The sequence below is a fragment of the Microtus oregoni genome, unplaced genomic scaffold (assembly GCF_018167655.1).
Source record: "Microtus oregoni isolate MIOR12 unplaced genomic scaffold, Mior012 000010F_ref0000083, whole genome shotgun sequence".
Classification (NCBI taxonomy): domain Eukaryota; kingdom Metazoa; phylum Chordata; class Mammalia; order Rodentia; family Cricetidae; genus Microtus; species Microtus oregoni.
In genome coordinates, this window is record NW_024543069.1 from 44,170,329 (window position 1) to 44,187,229 (window position 16,901).

Sequence of the window (16,901 nt, forward strand, 5' to 3'; positions counted from 1 at the left end):
AAGGGATGTGGAAATGAATGGGATCGAGATGCATGATGTGAAAGACACAAGGATAAATAAAGAGAAAGTTAAAAAACAAAACTAACCAAACAAAAAACAAAGTGAAAAGGAAAGCAAAACAAATCCAGGTGTACGGTGCCTGAGAAGCAACACCTAAGACTGCCGTTTCCAGTCAGGAAGCAAGAGCACCACAGCCGTGATGTGCTCTTGTAATTTCAGGGATCCCATGGCATCAGTGTGGCATTAGTTTGGGATATTAACCTTGAAGCCTTGGTTAATGTAAAACCATTCTTGATTCTCTGGCATTTTCCCTTTCCATGGTTTGTTTATTAGAAACAAAACCACAAAGTCTAATAGGTATTGAGGAAGAGAAATTAAAATCCACCTCTTACTGGAATGAGCATCAAATAATTTGTGGATATATTGAAGAAACACCAAGATTAGTAGTAAATATGTTGAGGTATATATCCAGTCCTGTTTCATAGTAACTGTTCACCTGTTGAATTGTTATTGTGGTTTTTGAAGATTGGTATTCTATTCCTATTGTCCTTTCTTCATTTTTTCTTGGAAGTCTTTAAAATTGTTATATTTATTTATTTTGGTGTGTAAGGAGTGTATCACAGGTACACATGTGGAGGTCAGTGGAGAACTTGAAGGAGTCCTTTCTCCCCTTCCGCTATGTGGGTCCTTAGGATCTGATGGAGGAAGGTCATTGGCTAATAAAGGAACTGCCTTGGCCCATTTTATTGGTTAGAGGATAGGTGGGGGGAGTAAACAGAACAGAACGCTGGGAGGAAGAGGAAGTGAGCTCAGACTCCACAGCTCTCCTCTCTGGAGCAGACGCCTGAGAGAGACGCCATGCTCCTGGCTCCTGGGCAGACGCAGGCTATGAAGCTCCTACCCAGGATGGACATAGGCTAGAATCTTCCCGGTAAGCGCACCTAGGGGCGCAACACAGATGATTATAAATGGGCTAAATTAATATGTGAGAATTAGCCTAGAAGAGGCTAGATAGAAATGGGCCAAGCAGTAATTAAATGAATACAGTTTGTGTGTTGTTATTTCGGGCATAAGCTAGCTGTGCGGGCGGCTGGGGTGCTGGGGATGAAGCCCCACTGCCCTTATTACTATAATTGGCGCCCAGACGTGTGGACAACTAAACCCATTTAAAAAACCTGAGAAGGCTTAAAAATAAGGGAGAGAGAGTTTAACACAGATTTTTGCTGTTTGTTGGTGGCGTGCTGTAGAGAGATTTCTTGATTCGGCAACAGTAGCAGAAAAAACGCTGTGTCATTTTAAAGCGCAACTTCCTGGGGCTGTGCCGCCATTGCGATCTCTGTCTGGCTCCTGCGGGAGACAGATCTTTTGAATAGAGCATTTGGAGTAAAGTGCTACGATTTGTTTGATGGCAACTAGACTCGCTGTGTTCTCGGGTCTGCTCTGCTTGTTAGAGGCAAGCGTGCGCTTTCATCTAAGAGAGACTTCCTGACTCAGCTTTAGCTGCAAAGCCTGCAGCTCATTAAGAGGTCCTGCCACGAAACACTTAAACGGTGTTGACGAAAAGCTGAACGCATGCTTTTCCGTTTTCAGCCGTAGCAGGAAAAAAGCTGCGCCGTTTAAAAATGCCGGCTTTCTGGGTTGTCCTGCCAGGACAAACTCTGAGTCTTTTACGCAGGCGGTTTGTGCGGTTTGCAAGCACAGGCTGCTGAAGCTCGCTTGCTGGCTACAGCCAGTACCTCAGCCATGAGGCTGGAAAGCTAAGGAATGGGCTGGATCCAGCCGGCAAAGCCACGCCTTTAATCCCACTGATATTGCTTGGTAAATTAAAGACTCGTGTGGTCAGAAAAAGAGATATACAGTAAAGAGAGATTCAAAGACAAAGAAAATTTCTAAATGGTTTGAAGTGTGTTAAAAATACATGCAGACTAAAATTTAAAGTTCTTAAAGTAACAAAAAAAAAAGGAAGAGAGTTGTTGTGTGTGGTACACACCTTTATCCCAACACTTGGTAGGCAGAGGGAGATAGACCTCTCTGACTTCAAGGTGTGGTAGCACACGCCTTTAATCCCAATGCCTGGGAGGCAGAGACAGGCAGAGCTCTGAGAGTTCAAAGACAGCCTGGTCTACAGAGTTACTTCAGGTCAAAGATACAGAGAACCTGTCTCAAAAAGCAAAAAGTTAAAAGTAAAAATAAACGAAATAGAGGTTAAAACAAAGCTGTACAAAGATGGAAAATACACAGAGAATCTTGATACTGTATGCTATTATGCTCTCTTTAAATTATTTGAATGCTGAGGAAGGAGCAACAGCTGCTAAAAGATATTTATTTATAAATACTGCTGAACTAATCCAACATAGATATTTTGAATTTGGATCTAAGGATATATTACTTTGGAAAGGAGTTTCTTATTTTGTTTACACAGAGGATGAGACGCTGTTCATTTCTTCTATTCCGATTTGGTATGATGGACCACGTCCTCCTGAATGGTTCCTGTGCACGCCTTCAAAAAATTACTTCGCTCAACTGCCAACTGAGATGAAACTAGCACACAGGTTATACCATGAAAGACCTAATTAACGACGCCCCCATTCAGCAGGAAGCAGTTTGGAGAGAAAAAAACTGCACCCATATTCCCAAATATGGTTTATAAACGTTCTTTTACATTTTAAGGGGGATATGATATAGATATGAATAATTTACATTAGTATAGATTTTGCTTTATTGATAGAGATTTAAGGTCAATTTTGTTATATGTATAAGTGTTTCTGATTTTGATTAAGGTATTGTGATTGTGTAGTTCATTTAAATATGTACTGTATAATTAAGAAATATAGGTTGTTAATGGATAATCATCAATAATAGTAAAGCTTGTAGTCATGTTAGTTAGATTTTCTAGATATATAGAGATATATTTTAGATAGACATTCTTCATGTCTTTCAAAGATTACAGAATAGGACATTTAATGTTTTAATAACTGAGGACTTTTCATGACAATGAGACACTCTGCTCCTGGCAGCACTAATGTACTTCAAGAGGAAGATGGGCATTGAAGAGGCACCTTATGGAGTTTGATAGCCATTTGGGCAAGAAACTGCTCTTGCCTGGACTATTGCATAAACTGGACACAGAGATCCCACAGAGAGGAGACTACTGAACTTGCCTAAGGTGAGATGATCTTTCGGGGTTCCTGATTCATGAGAGAGTCTGTGAGACATTCTGCAGGACACAACAGACAGTGACTGAACTGACTTTGAATTTTCCTGCTTTATGGAAATGTCTGCTGGATAGCATGGGCCTGAAGGCTGAAGATGGATGCCCCAACGGTACAGAGGAACTTTGGGTGACTGTCCAGGCAGCGAGATGTCTCTGTCATTTCTAGAGTTTTAAAAGTTGCTTTTTTCTTGTTTGCTTAGGTAGTATTGTATCTTTCTGGAGTCTTTGATGGAGTTAAGAATAGTTAGTCATAGTTATAGTTTTCCTTAGTTATGATAAAGATTATTGTAACTTTTACTTGATAACTGTTTTGTTATATGTAATTTTGCTATGTTAAAGTTAAAGCCTTTTTTTTTTGTTTAAACCGAAAAAGGGGAAATGATGGAGGAAGGTCATTGGCTAATAAAGGAACTGCCTTGGCCCATTTTATTGGTTAGAGGATAGGTGGGAGGAGTAAACAGAACAGAACACTGGGAGGAAGAGGAAGTGAGCTCAGACTCCACAGCTCTCCTCTCGGGAGCAGACGCCTGAGAGAGACGCCATGCTCCTGGCTCCTGGGCAGACGCAGGCTATGAAGCTCCTACCCAGGATGGACATAGGCTAGAATCTTCCCGGTAAGCGCACCTAGGGGCGCAACACAGATGATTAGAAATGGGCTAAATTAATATGTGAGAATTAGCCTAGAAGAGAATGGGCCAAGCAGTGTTTAAATGAATACAGTTTGTGTGTTGTTATTTCGGGCATAAGCTAGCCGTGCAGGCGGCTGGGGTGCTGGGGACGCAGCCCCGACGCCCTTATTACTGCAAGGATCCAACTCATGCTTCAGGTCTGTTGGCAAGTGCCTTTACCTTCTGAGCTATCTTGCTGACCTTTGAAATTCTTCTTAAAGATTTGCTAACATGTTACCTCCATTTATTTGGATCAGTATGTACTCCAGGGTATTTATTTTATCCTTTGGTGTGCATGTCAACAGCATGATACTTTATCTTGTTCACTTTGGCCACAGGATAAGGTCTTGGTCTCTCTGTTTCCCCTTTTCTCCCTCCTCCCTCCCTTCCTTCCTTTGTGTCTCTCCCTTTGTCTCTTCTTCCCTTCATTTCTGAGTTTATACACTACACCACCTCATCTTGTATGTTCTCTTCCCAGCCCCATGGTCAAATAGTTTGCACTTGCAAATACAATGATATGATCTTAACAAAGATCTGGTGCTACCAGGCATGCTTCTAGACCCTTTCAATGGGCAGTGCAAAAGAGCTAAAGGTAGATGTAGTGAACAGTGTATACTTCATGTGTGTTGGGCATTCCCAAGAGTACCTAGATTCAAAATCACCATTCTCATGATTAGAAAGCAAAATAAGCAGAGAAAAATCATCTTGAAATGAAACCTGGAGGAGTTTAGTGGGAAACTTGGCCCAGTAGTTGGCCACAGAATGCAGAGTTGATTGTTCCAGCAATGTACCATGACTACCCAGTAATATTCAAGGTGTTGTCTACTGTGAAAGTTTGCCTGAGCCTAGAAATTCAGAGTTCTGATTGGGAGTCAGTCTTGTACACTCCCAGAGAAAGTGTTTTCTTAAGTTCCACATCTATGAAAGGAAAGCGTTTTGCACAAATCACACTGATTGCACAGATTATCTTGATTGCACACATCGTCTCAACAAAATACTGCAGGAGCCAACCAAGGGCCAGCCAGGAATGGGTCTTTTGGAATAGGAAAGGTTTGAGTAATAGTCCTCCTAAACTAATTCTTCATTGCACATGCATCTAGACATATTTATTTTATTTAGTCATCGATGTATTAAACAAGAGTTCATACTCATATTTCTGGCTAATACAAGATTTATTCTGCACTCTCATTGCTTGCTTCTCTGACAGTGAGATACAGTGTTCCTGTCGCCTACAGTGTATTCACTTGTTTAACTCTAATAGATATGTAAAGTAGTTTTGAAATTGCCAGCATGTACTCCTCTGAGAAACACCAAGTAGGGTACATTTTTTTTTTTTTTGCGATTGCTTTTGTTGTCTTAGCCTTCTAGATTCCCATTAAAACACTGTTTTCTGCAGTTGCTTAGTTCACCCTATTTCTGCTGAGGCTGCTGTAGCGAAGTTATGTATCTATAATCCAGTTGGAGTCTTTCATTATAGTCTGTGTTGTATCTTCAAATTCTCCAAAATACTGATTGAATTCTAAATACTGGCCCATAATAAGTTTTCCTCCATGTCACACAGTTTGGTGGCTTTTGCAAATGCATAAGTCACAGAGTTCAGTCATATCACCCTAAAGCTCCCTTTCTTGCCACTTAGTAATCAGATGGTTTTCCATCCTCAATCCTCCAGCAGCCACTGACTTGTTTCCCATCTTTGTAGTCTCATATTTTCCAGGATATCAAATGAATGGAGTCAGAAACCATACTAGTTTTCTCAGCCTGTCTGGCTCTTTTGTCTATCAAAATGCACTTAAGATTAATCCATCTAGACATACATATCAATTCTGTTCCTTTTTATTGAATAGTATTTTGTGTTCTGAATGTGTTTTGTTTATCTTTTGGCTGAAGGATGCTGTTCAGCTTTTAGAGACTATTTATAAAGCTACAAGTGTTTGTGTATGGACCTTGGTTTATGAGCTTTCATTTTCATTTCTCTCAGAAATATAACTGGGATTGGGATTGCTGGGTCCTGTTTACAGAAGGAACTGTCCAGATGTCTTCCAAAGTGGCTGTGCAGTCTCAAATGTCAGCCATGAACGAGCTCTGGTTCTACATTCTTATCAGCATTTGTAATAGTTTTATTTTGCCTATTCTGTTGTTAGTTTTTTTGTCAATTTGGCACAAACTAGAGTCATCTGAGATGAGGGAATCTCAATTGAGGAAATGCTTCCATCAGGTCAGCATGTTGGCAAGCCTGTGTGGGGCATTTTCTTAATGACTGATATGGAAGGGCCTAACACACCATGGGCAATGTCATCCCTGGGCAGGTATATATCCCTGGGTGTATAAGAAAGCAAACTGAGAAAGTCAGTAATCAGAATTCTTCCATGGGCTTTCTTCAGTTCCTGCCACCAGGTTCCTGCCTTGAATTCTTAGCCTGACTCCCTTCATGATGGACTGCAATTGTAAGGGAGGCAAACCCCTTCCTCCCAGCTTTCCTTTAGGAAAGGCATTTTATCACCGAGACACAACTGATATGTTGCATTTTTGACATTTTGTTTGTATTTCCGTTATAACCAAGGTCCCGCTTCTTTACATAGAGTTCTGAGCAGACACCTCAAACCCAATAGCTACATGGAAAGAAGTGTGAAGATGTTGGCAAGAAGGGACGTGGCAGCTTTGGTTCTCGTGAAGGACCAGTACCATAGTCTCTACTCAACTCTGTCCCTTGAGATTGATGAAAGTTGCATGGGTTCCCAAGACATCTCCAAGGATGTCCATGGTAGCAGGGACTTTGGAGGCCCTTGATAGGTCATTGGAATTCTTCTGATTTCTTTCTCCAATAGGGGAAGTCATGATTGGGGGTGTCTCTTTTGGTGCTGGGTCCAGCTTACTGGCAGTGATTGTGCCAGTGTCTGATGAGTGGTTCTTATGTGGTGGCACAGAGCCAAGCACGGACATGCGTATCTGAGCTGCAGAGGGAGGAGGTAGTACTAGTGTCTGGAACACAGGCTCGCTTACTGCTGAACTGGTAATGCCATGCAAGGAGCATGTGCTCACAGGAACATGGTAGAACCAGTACCTGAAGCACAGGTGCACACAGCCCAGCTCTAGTGCTCAAGTGGGTGCTTGTCTGATCTCCTGGAGTATTCAGTGTGGCCATCGGCCTGAAAGTCTGGAGCACAGATACACAGAGACAGTGGCCCTAGGCACAGGCGCAGGCTACCCTGCTGTGGCAGTGACTCTGGTGTGTGAGACCTGGGTGTTCACAGAGTGTGCACACTCAGAGCTGGGACAGTTGTATGGCCCACAGAGGATTTGCCTGTAGCAGTAGCAGCTCTTATGTCTGCAGCAGGGGTGCACGTAGGATGCTCACGGAACTGGGTAAAGTGTCAGTTTCAGGGGTGTGAGTGTTGCTTCTCTGCAATGTGTCAGTGCCTACTTCTTTGTGGCACTCTTGGTAACAAGGTCTTTGGTCATCTCAGGGATGAAAATTGCCATTTTCTGCTGTAGAACAGGCCACTGGGGAATGTGGTGGTGTGGGCTGATACCAATACCTCCTTTTCCTCTGTTCTTCACCAGATGTCCTATGATGACGGGAGTCCCAGCAGTTTGTTCACTGTCCTTTTCCTGCCTTTTGTTCTCCTCTGTTGCTGCACTTCTTGATTGGACTCTTGAGCCCTTTTGTGATTATTTTCTCTTATAGATAACTGTCTAATTACTTTGTTTTTGAAAGGAATGAAGCTGGTGTCTCCCACTGTGCCATATGCATGTCTTAAAATCAAAGTTTGTGTGTTTAATGGAAATATGGAGATGACTAGCTCCATAGATTGAGAAGCAGATGTAAATTAGGTATACATTGTAGTAGCTATATGACCACTAAAAGTTTAATCTGAAAAGTGTAAATAAAAGACAGGAAGATCAAAAAAAATTAAATAAAACAACTTATTTATATATTTCAAAAAGCAAGATGATAGAGGCCCTGACTGTGATTTTAGCCAGTAGTTAGGGATTTGAACACAAACCAAAAATCCTGGCTATGATCAGAACCAGCAGGGAACAAAGTCAAACCCATGGGGTGTCTTCTGCTGGTCTTGCTTCCATTTCCCTGCCTCTGCCACATCAGCAAGGTGGGTGGCGGGAGGAGATGGAGCATAGCCCTGATGAGAGCCCTCTTGGTTTTGGTGGGCTCTCCATGGAGCCACTGATTGATCATTATTTTCGACCTCATTTGCTTACAGCCTGCCAATCAAAGTCTGGGCACAGCCTTTTGGCCACTCCAATCCATCTCTCAGCCAGAGCCCAGCTTGTGGGTGGAGATCCCTCCCAGGTGTTCCTGCTCCTTGGAGAAAGACCCCCTTAACAGCAGGCTGTCCAGCTCTTCAGAGCTGCCTGATATGGGAGCAGGAAACTGAATTTGATTAGATCTTCTGCAAAGTCAGTGTATGCTCCTATCCACTGAGCAATTTCCCCAGCTCTCCAAAGCAATCAGAGGCCAGTTTTCAACTAACAGTTTTGTAATTACTGAATGCTCACAAAAAACCTTAGGACCTGTCTCACATCATATGCACAGATTGAGACCAATCATAGTCTTATACAAAGTAAACCTATGAAGCATCTAAAATATTTAAAATGTCTTTGGGGGCACGCAAAAACTTTTTGGGCAATATATGGAAAAGTAATTGTCATTAAAACAACTATTATTTTTTTGAGACAAGGTTTCTCTGTAACAGCCCTGGCTGCCCTGGAACTTGCTTTGTAGACCAGGCTGGCCTTGAACTTATAGAGAGATTCACCTGCCTCTGCCTCCTGAGTGCTGGGATTAAAGGCATGTGCCATCATACCTGGCTCAAAACAGATAAATCTGATCACATCATAATTAAACATTCATCATTAAGGACATAAAATATTAATACTATGGTTTTAGAGAGAAAAAAATCATTCACACACACACATATTGATAGTTAATCGCATCTCACAAGGTTTAATAAACTTCCCTGTTCCTGATGCCACTGCGGTCTACACTGTTTTTAAGTACATAGTATCATAATGTTTTTCTCTACTCATTTTATGTGTGTTTTTGAAGAATGTATTTATTTGCTTTGCTTTACAGTACACATAAAATAGTCTCAAGATTATAGTGCTGGTGCAATTACACACTATATACTAAGTTCTAAAACTTTTTTTTTTTGTCAAGAGAACAGATTTCACTCAGGATGTTTAGAGTACCCTGCTAAACTCTGCTAAAGTCAGTATCACAGCTGCCTTTTCTGTTTGATCTCTTCTGTTAAATCATACATCTTAAAGGAATGCCAGTAACAGAAAACTATTGTCTTGCAATTCCCGGTGTCACAACTGACTCAGTAAGAAGCATCAACACACGTTAAAATCTTGGTAAAATTGTTTTATAAGAGAAAATGTTCAGCTCTTCAAGTAGAACACTTCTTATGACAATAGTTTACAAGTTTTGAGGTCACCGCCTCAGGCAGATGACCAAATAGCTGCACCCCTGTAGAACAGGCTGGCATTACTTTCCCTAGTGAACCAGTAAGAATTTAAAAAATCACGCACAGCAAACTGCCTAGGCTCCCACAAAGCCAGTACGTGCAGTAGGATCAAAAACCATTGTTCTTGCTTTTTTTTCTTTCGCACGACCCAGCACCCCCAGCACCCCTCCCCAACCCTGCCCTGCTGTATGCTAGGACCAGTGCTCAACTTTAGTTTTAAGCTCCTAAACTAAGGCGACCCACCCAGAGCGGTGAGTGCCTGCCTACCCGGCAGGCCTCAGGGTCCCCTGTAAGGGAGCTGGGCACCTTCAGCTCCGGCGCCAGGCTTCCTGCGCTCTCCTGGATACCACCCCTCCCATCCCCCCACTTGCTCCATTCATCCTGTTGGCCCTGGATCATTGGGCTACCGGCGGCCCTGTTTAGTTGCTGAGGAATCCCATCAGGAAGGTTGCTGAGGAATCCCATCTGGACGGGAACGGTTCCTGCTTCTACACTGAAGAGATATACCCTGAGAGTCAATCACAGCAAAGACTGGACCAAGAGACCAGGCCTCTCCTGGCTCCATTTGAAGGAAGAGATGGGAAGGCGCCAATACAAGAATACAGAATGGTGGCATGCTGTAGAGAGATTTCCTGATTCGGCAACAGTAGCAGAAAAAACGCTGTGTCATTTTAAAGCGGGACTTCCTGGGGCTGTGTCGCCATTGAGATCTCTGTCTGGTTCCTGCAGGAGACAGAGCTTTTGAATAGAGCATTTGGAGTAAAGTGCTACGATTTGTTTGATGGCAACTAGACTCGCTCTACTCTGCTTGCTAGAGGCAAGCAAGCACCTCATCTAAGAGAGGCTTCCTGACTCAGCTTTAGCTACAAAACCCTGCAGCTCATTAAGAGGTCCTGCCACGAAACACTTAAATGGTGTTGACGAAAAGCTGAACGCATGCTTTTCCGTTTTCAGCCGTAGCAGGAAAAAAGCTGTGCTGTTTAAAAATGCCGGCTTTCTGGGCTGTCCTGCCAGGGCAAACTCTGAGTCTTTTACGCAGGCGGTTTGTGCGGTTTGCAAGCACAGGCTGCTGAAGCTCGCTTGCTGGCTACAGCCAGTACCTCAGCCATGAGGCTGGAAAGCTAAGGAATGGGCTGGATCCAGCTGGCAAAGCCACGCCTTTAATCCTACTGATATTGCTTGGTAAATTAAAGACTCGTGTGGTCAGAAAAAGAGAGATATACAGTAAAGAGAGATTCAAAGACAAAGAAAATTTCTAAATGGTTTGAAGTGTGTTAAAAATATATGCAGACTAAAAGTTGAAGTTCTTAAAGTAAAAAACAAAAAAAGGAAGAGAGTTGTTGTGTGTGGTAGCACACGCCTTTAATCCCAGTGCCTAGAAGGCAGAGGCAAACAGATCTCTGTGAGTTCAAGGTGTACTAGCTTACACCTTTAATCCCGAATGCCTGGGAGGCAGAGACAGGCGGATCTCTGAGAGTTCAAAGACAGCCTGGTTTACAGAGTTACTTCAGGTCAAAGATACAGAGAACCTGTCTCAAAAAGCAAAGTGTTAAAAGTAAAAATAAACAAAATAGACGTTAAAACAAAGCTGTACAAAGATGGAAAATACACAGAGAATCTTGATACTGTATGCTATTATGCTTTCTTTGAATTATTTGAATGCTGAGGAAGGAGCAACAGCTGCTAAAAGATATTTATTTATAAATACTGCTGAACTAATCCAACATAGATATTTTGAATTTGGATCTAAGGATATGATACTTTGGAAAGGAGTTTCTTATTTTGTTTTCACAGAGGATGAGACGCTGTTCATTTCTTCTATTCCGATTTGGTATGATGGACCACGTCCTCCTGAATGGTTCCTGTGCACGCCTTCAGAAAATTGCTTCGCTCAACTGCCAACTGAGATGAAACTAGCACACAGGTTATACCATGAAAGACCTAATTAACGACGCCCCCATTCAGCAGGAAGCAGTTTGGAGAGAAAAAACTGCGCCCATGTTCCCAAATATGGTTTATAAACGTTCTTTTACATTTTAAGGGGGATATGATATAGATATGAATAATTTACATTAGTATAGATTTTGCTATATTGATAGAGATTTAAGGTCAATTTTGTTATATGTATAAGTGTTTCTGATTTTGATTAAGGTATTGTGATTGTGTAGTTCATTTAAATATGTACTCTATAATTAAGAAATATAGGTTGTTAATGGATAATCATCGATAATAGTAAAGCTTGTAGTCATGTTAGTTAGATTTTCTAGATATATAGAGATATATTTTAGATAGACATTCTTCATGTCTTTTAAAGATTACAGAATAGGACATTTAATGTTTTAATAACTGAGGACTTTTCATGACAATGAGACACTCTGCTCCTGGCAGCACCAGTCTACTTCAAGAGGAAGATGGGCATCGAAGAGGCTCATTATGGAGTTTGATAGCCATTTGGGCAAGATACTACTCTTGCCTGGATTATTGCATAAACTGGACACAGAGAACCCGCAGAGAGAGGACTACTGAACTTGCCTAAGGTGAGATGATCTTTCGGGGTTCCTGATTCATGAAAGAGTCTGCGAGACATTCTGCAGGACACAACAGATAGTGACTGAACTGACTTTGAATTTTCCTGCTTTATGGAAATGTCTGCTGGATAGCATGGGCCTGAAGGCTGAAGATGGATGCCCCAACGGTACAGAGGAACTTTGGGTGACTGTCCAGGCAGCGAGATGTCTCTGTCATTTCTAGAGTTTTAAAAGTTGCTTTTTTCTTGTTTGCTTAGGTTGTATTGTATCTTTCTGGAGTCTTTGATGGAGTTAAGAATAGTTAGTTATAGTTTTCCTTAGTTATGATAAAGATTATTGTAACTTTTACTTGATAACTGTTTTGTTATATGTAATTTTGCTATGTTAAAGTTAAAGCCTTTTTTTTTTGTTTAAACCGAAAAAGGGGAAATGATGGAGGAAGGTCATTGGCTAATAAAGGAACTGCCTTGACCCATTTTATTGGTTAGAAGATAGGTGGGAGGTGTAAACAGAACAGAACGCTGGGAGGAAGAGGAAGTGAAGTCAGAGTCTCGACAGCTCTCCTCTCTGGAGCAGACGCCTGAGAGAGACACCATGCCCCGCTCCCCGGCAGACATGAAGCTCCGACCCAGGATGGACATAGGCTAGAATCTTCCTGGTAAGCGCACCTTGGGGTGCCATACACAGATGATTAGAAATGGGCTAAATTAATATGTGAGAATTAGCCTAGAAGAGAATGGGCCAAGCAGTGATTAAATGAATACAGTTTGTGTGTTGTTATTTCGGGCATAAGCTAGCCGAGCAGGCAGCTGGGGTGCTGGGAACGCAGCCCCGCCGCCCCTATTACTACAGATTCCCACTTTGATGCTCACCTGCTGCCTGTGCCTGTTTGTGCTGTAGAATATCTGATTCAGACTGCAAAGAGCCAACTCATTCATTCATTTCAGGCAGCTGTATGCAGCCTGCTCACTCATAGACTTTAGAATCAGCAAGGTTGTGCTGGCTTGGACACTGCTGTGTGGCAGTACAGCATGCTGTATGGGCAATATGATCTCAGCACTGTAGGATTGATATGATCTCAGCACTGTAGGGTTGATATGATCTCAGCACTGTAGGGTTGATATGATCTCAGCACTGTAGGGTTGATATGATCTCAGCACTGTAGAGTGATATGATCTCAGCACTGTAGGGTTGATATGATCAGCACTGTAGGGGTGATGATATACTCTTAGCACTGTAGGGTTATGATCTCAGCACTGTAGGGGTGATGTGATCTTAACACTGTAGGGTTGATAGGATCTCAGCACTGTAGGGTGATATCATCTTAGCTCTGTAGGCGTGATATGATCTCAGCACTGTAGGGTTGATGATATGATCTCAGCACTGTAGGGTTGTTATGATCTTAGCACTGTAGGGTTGATGATACGATCTTAGCACTGTATGATTGTTATGATCTTAGCACTGTAGGGTTGATGATATAATCTTAGCACTATAGGGGTGATATGATCTTAGCACTGTAGGGGTGATGATATGATCTCAGCACTGTAGGGTGATATGATCTTAGCACTGGTTGATTGGTCCTAGAGTACTTGTGTTCCTAGACTCTCCCGCTGAAACCTGGCAATTGGTCCTAGAGTACTTGTGTTCCTAGACTCTCCCGCTGTAGCCCTGTCTCTGGTCTGCTTCCGTTATGGTGCCATTGAAAAGGGGCGATCTGGTTGACCACTCCATGCAGTTGCCAGCAATATGTCCTCTGGCTTTGCGGTTATATTTTGAGTGGTTGATTTCTTAACAGCTTCAATCATTGTGATCCCACCCTCACTGGAGAAGAAAGGAAGTGTTTGCTGAGGGAGTACTGTCCAGTATTTCACTGGAGAAGAAAGGACGCATTTGCTGAGGGCTTACTGTCCAGTATTTCACTCATGCCCGTCCAGCCTGGGAAATATCAGCTGGGCTGTGTTCCTTTCTAAGCCCTGCAAACTTAGGGGTTCATCGTCCTCAGGATAAAGTCCAGGCCTATGAATGTTTTTCCTTAAACCTTGTAATCCTTGTCTTCAGCCTCCCACCCCATCTTGGGTTCTCTTTCCTTCTCCTGTTTCTACCATGTCTTTTCAAAGGTCAGTCCCCCTTCAGATGCTTCCAGTGTGGCCCTTCCTGACCTTGAAGGCATGAGTTAGGTGGCCCTCATGAAGAACTGAAGCACCCCAGGCTTCCTGTCCCGGTCTTCCTACCACAGCCTGCCTATCTAGAGCCCCGTGTCAGTTCCGTGCCAGCCTCGGCTCCTCCAATAGCGCTGGCATTCAGTCAGTCACTGATGTGTAAGGGTCACACTCCGTCCAGGAGGCCTTTCCCAACTGTGATCAAGGAAACAAGCCCAGGTCCTCAGAATAACATTGGAGCTCCAATTTCCAGCCTGACTCTGTGACCCCAGCACCCTCTCTCTTCCCCCAAACAAGCCTCATGGTCAATGTCAGCTCCCTGTTCTGGTTTCTTATCTTATGAAGCATTTATTAACTGTATGTTAAAAGCTCAGATCCAACTACTCTACCTTCTCGTAGAGGAAGGGCAAGAACAGACATCGATCGAATCATTGATCCCTCAGGTAGGGGCTTCACCCTGTTTCAGATGACCACATGGCTGTCCAGGCATGGGTTTCTTTAGGCTTTTGTGAGAGACAGTGTAGTTCTCACATTCCTGCTCTCAGGACTCGGCGCTCTGGAGGTTTTTCAGTGGCTACTGCTTGGGAGGCCAACTCTAGGTAGTCTCAGATGACAGAGGGGAGACCTACATTAGGGCCCCATGGACAGACTTCCCAGCAGATGTAATCTGATGTAATCGGCACTGTGTTGTGTAAGGCCTAGGGGAAACACTCTCCTTGAACCTTCTCATTGATTTTTTTCCTCTCTCCATATGTTGCATGGAACCGACTCTCCTGTTCATGGGCCTCTGGTCACTGGAGATCTTGGGCTTCAGTTCTGGCCCTTCAGGTCAGGATGGGGCCGTGGTTCTCACAGACTCCTACGCACCAATGTCCTTGTCTGGGGACTGTGTTGATTACCCAGCCCGTGGACACATCACTTACCTGTCATGCAGCAGATGTGACCATTTAGGATACTGAAAGTGAGAATTTGCACGTGTGAATACTGCCGCATGGGGCGGACTTTAATATCCCTCGACAGAACCCAGGCTTTCCTTCCTTCACCATGGCCAGAACCAGCAGAGAGCAAGCCACACTGGCCACGTCCTCTTGACTGTTCGCACCAGTGACCCAGCCTTGTGCAGTCTGCTTCTCTCAGGTCTGGGGAGCCACACACCCCCTCTACCTGTTAGCAAAGGCAGCGAGACTGGCTTCAGAGGTGGGACCTGTGATGTCTCGGTGGGGCAGAAGTGGAGACAGAGGGCTTTGGAGGTTTTCTCTACTGATACTTAGCACTGAGGCAGGTCTGTTATCTTGGGGATCTGAAAAGCCACAGTGAGTCATTCACCTGGGAACTCAACTCACGGGCAATATTTCACTTTTTTTAAAAATTACTTTAAACATGTTAAATCAATTTCACTGTTTGAAAAATGTTTTCTATAATTTATTTATTTTATATGCATTGGGGTTTGGCCTGTGTCTGTCTGTGTGAGGGTGTCAGATCCCCAGGAACTGGAGTTACAGACAGTTGTGAACTGCCATGTAGGTGCTGGGAGGCAGAGACAGGCGGTCCTCTGTAAGAGCAGCCAGTCCTCTTAACTGCTGAGCCGTCTCTCCAGCCCTCAGTCTCACCATTTTTAAAAAATATTTATTTATTATGTATACAATATTCTGTCTGTGTGTATGTCTGCAGGCCAGAGGAGGGCACCAGACCTCATTACAGATGGTTGTGAGCCACCATGTGGTTGCCGGGAATTGAACTCAGGACCTTTAGGAAGAGCAGGCAATGCTCATAACCAGTGAGCCATCTCTCCAGCTCCCAGTCTCACCTTTTTTAAATGTGTTAAACTGATTTAATATTTTAAGAATGTTAAAACTGATGTCTGTCATCTTTCTTGCCCAGTTCTTGCTCTGGGCAGAAGATTGGACTCTTAGAGAAAGGAGAGAGGAGGAAAAGGAAATTGTGTTTATTGAGCACAAGGATGTATGGAGGGGTCTTATCTTTTAATTCTCTGTTGGTAAAATAAAAAATAGCTCTAGATCACTATAATCGCATGCTTGTACCACCAAGATCAAGAGGCAAGTTACTGTCCTGTCTTGTCTTTATTTGGAGTGTCCTTGAGGAAGAAGGCCATCTCCAGGCAAATTACATTCCTTTGGTTTAACAAGGTTAAGTCTGTTAAAACAGTAACTAAAAGCCAGGTGGTGGTGACACAAGCCTTTAATCCCAGCACTTGGGAGGCAGAGACAGGCGGATCTCTGTGAGTTCGAGGACAGCTTGGTCTACAAGAGCTAGTTACAGGACAGGCTTCAAAGCTAAAGAAACGCTGTCTGAAAAACTTCAACTTCTGCTTTTGCAGGGATTGTTTATCTTAAGAAAACTCTTTTTAGAGTTGTAGAGTTGATATGAAAACATTAAGTAAATGAATGACTTATTAAAAGTTTTTAAAACTGCTTGGTACATAACTTTTTTTCTTGCCCTCCTTCACCAGAATAAAGAAATTGGGTTAGGTTATATTGATCTTTGTTTATCACTTCTTAATAAACTTAAAAATAATTAACAGCCACCTATTTGGTAAATTAACCATTAGGCTGTAAATCATATGAGATATGGCTATTTAGATTGAGACTCTAAGTTATTAAAAGTCAGTTAGGTACTATGAAATTAAATTTTTTCTTATTCTCTACATTAATTTCTGTATGGCAGTATAGAATGTTTGTGGGAGATCTGACAGTACCACTGTTAACAGCCCAATAATTTTTAATGCTTATCTTTTGCTTATGTGTGGTTATGTGCACAAGGGTCCAGGTGCCAGTGGAGGCGAGAAAGGGGTGTCAGCTCCTATGGAGCTAGAGTTACAGGCCTCC

General features: G+C 42.9%; 1 protein-coding gene across 1 annotated transcript in view; it reads left to right on the plus strand.

The window, feature by feature from the left end:
• The first annotated feature begins 6,513 nt into the window (after positions 1–6,513).
• Positions 6,514–16,901, plus strand: part of LOC121452778 — a 41,095-nt gene continuing 30,707 nt past the window's right edge. Inside the window, exon 1 of the mRNA XM_041659028.1 lies at positions 6,514–6,643. Coding sequence (XP_041514962.1) covers positions 6,514–6,643 — 130 coding nt within the window. The remainder of the gene's footprint in view (positions 6,644–16,901) is intronic.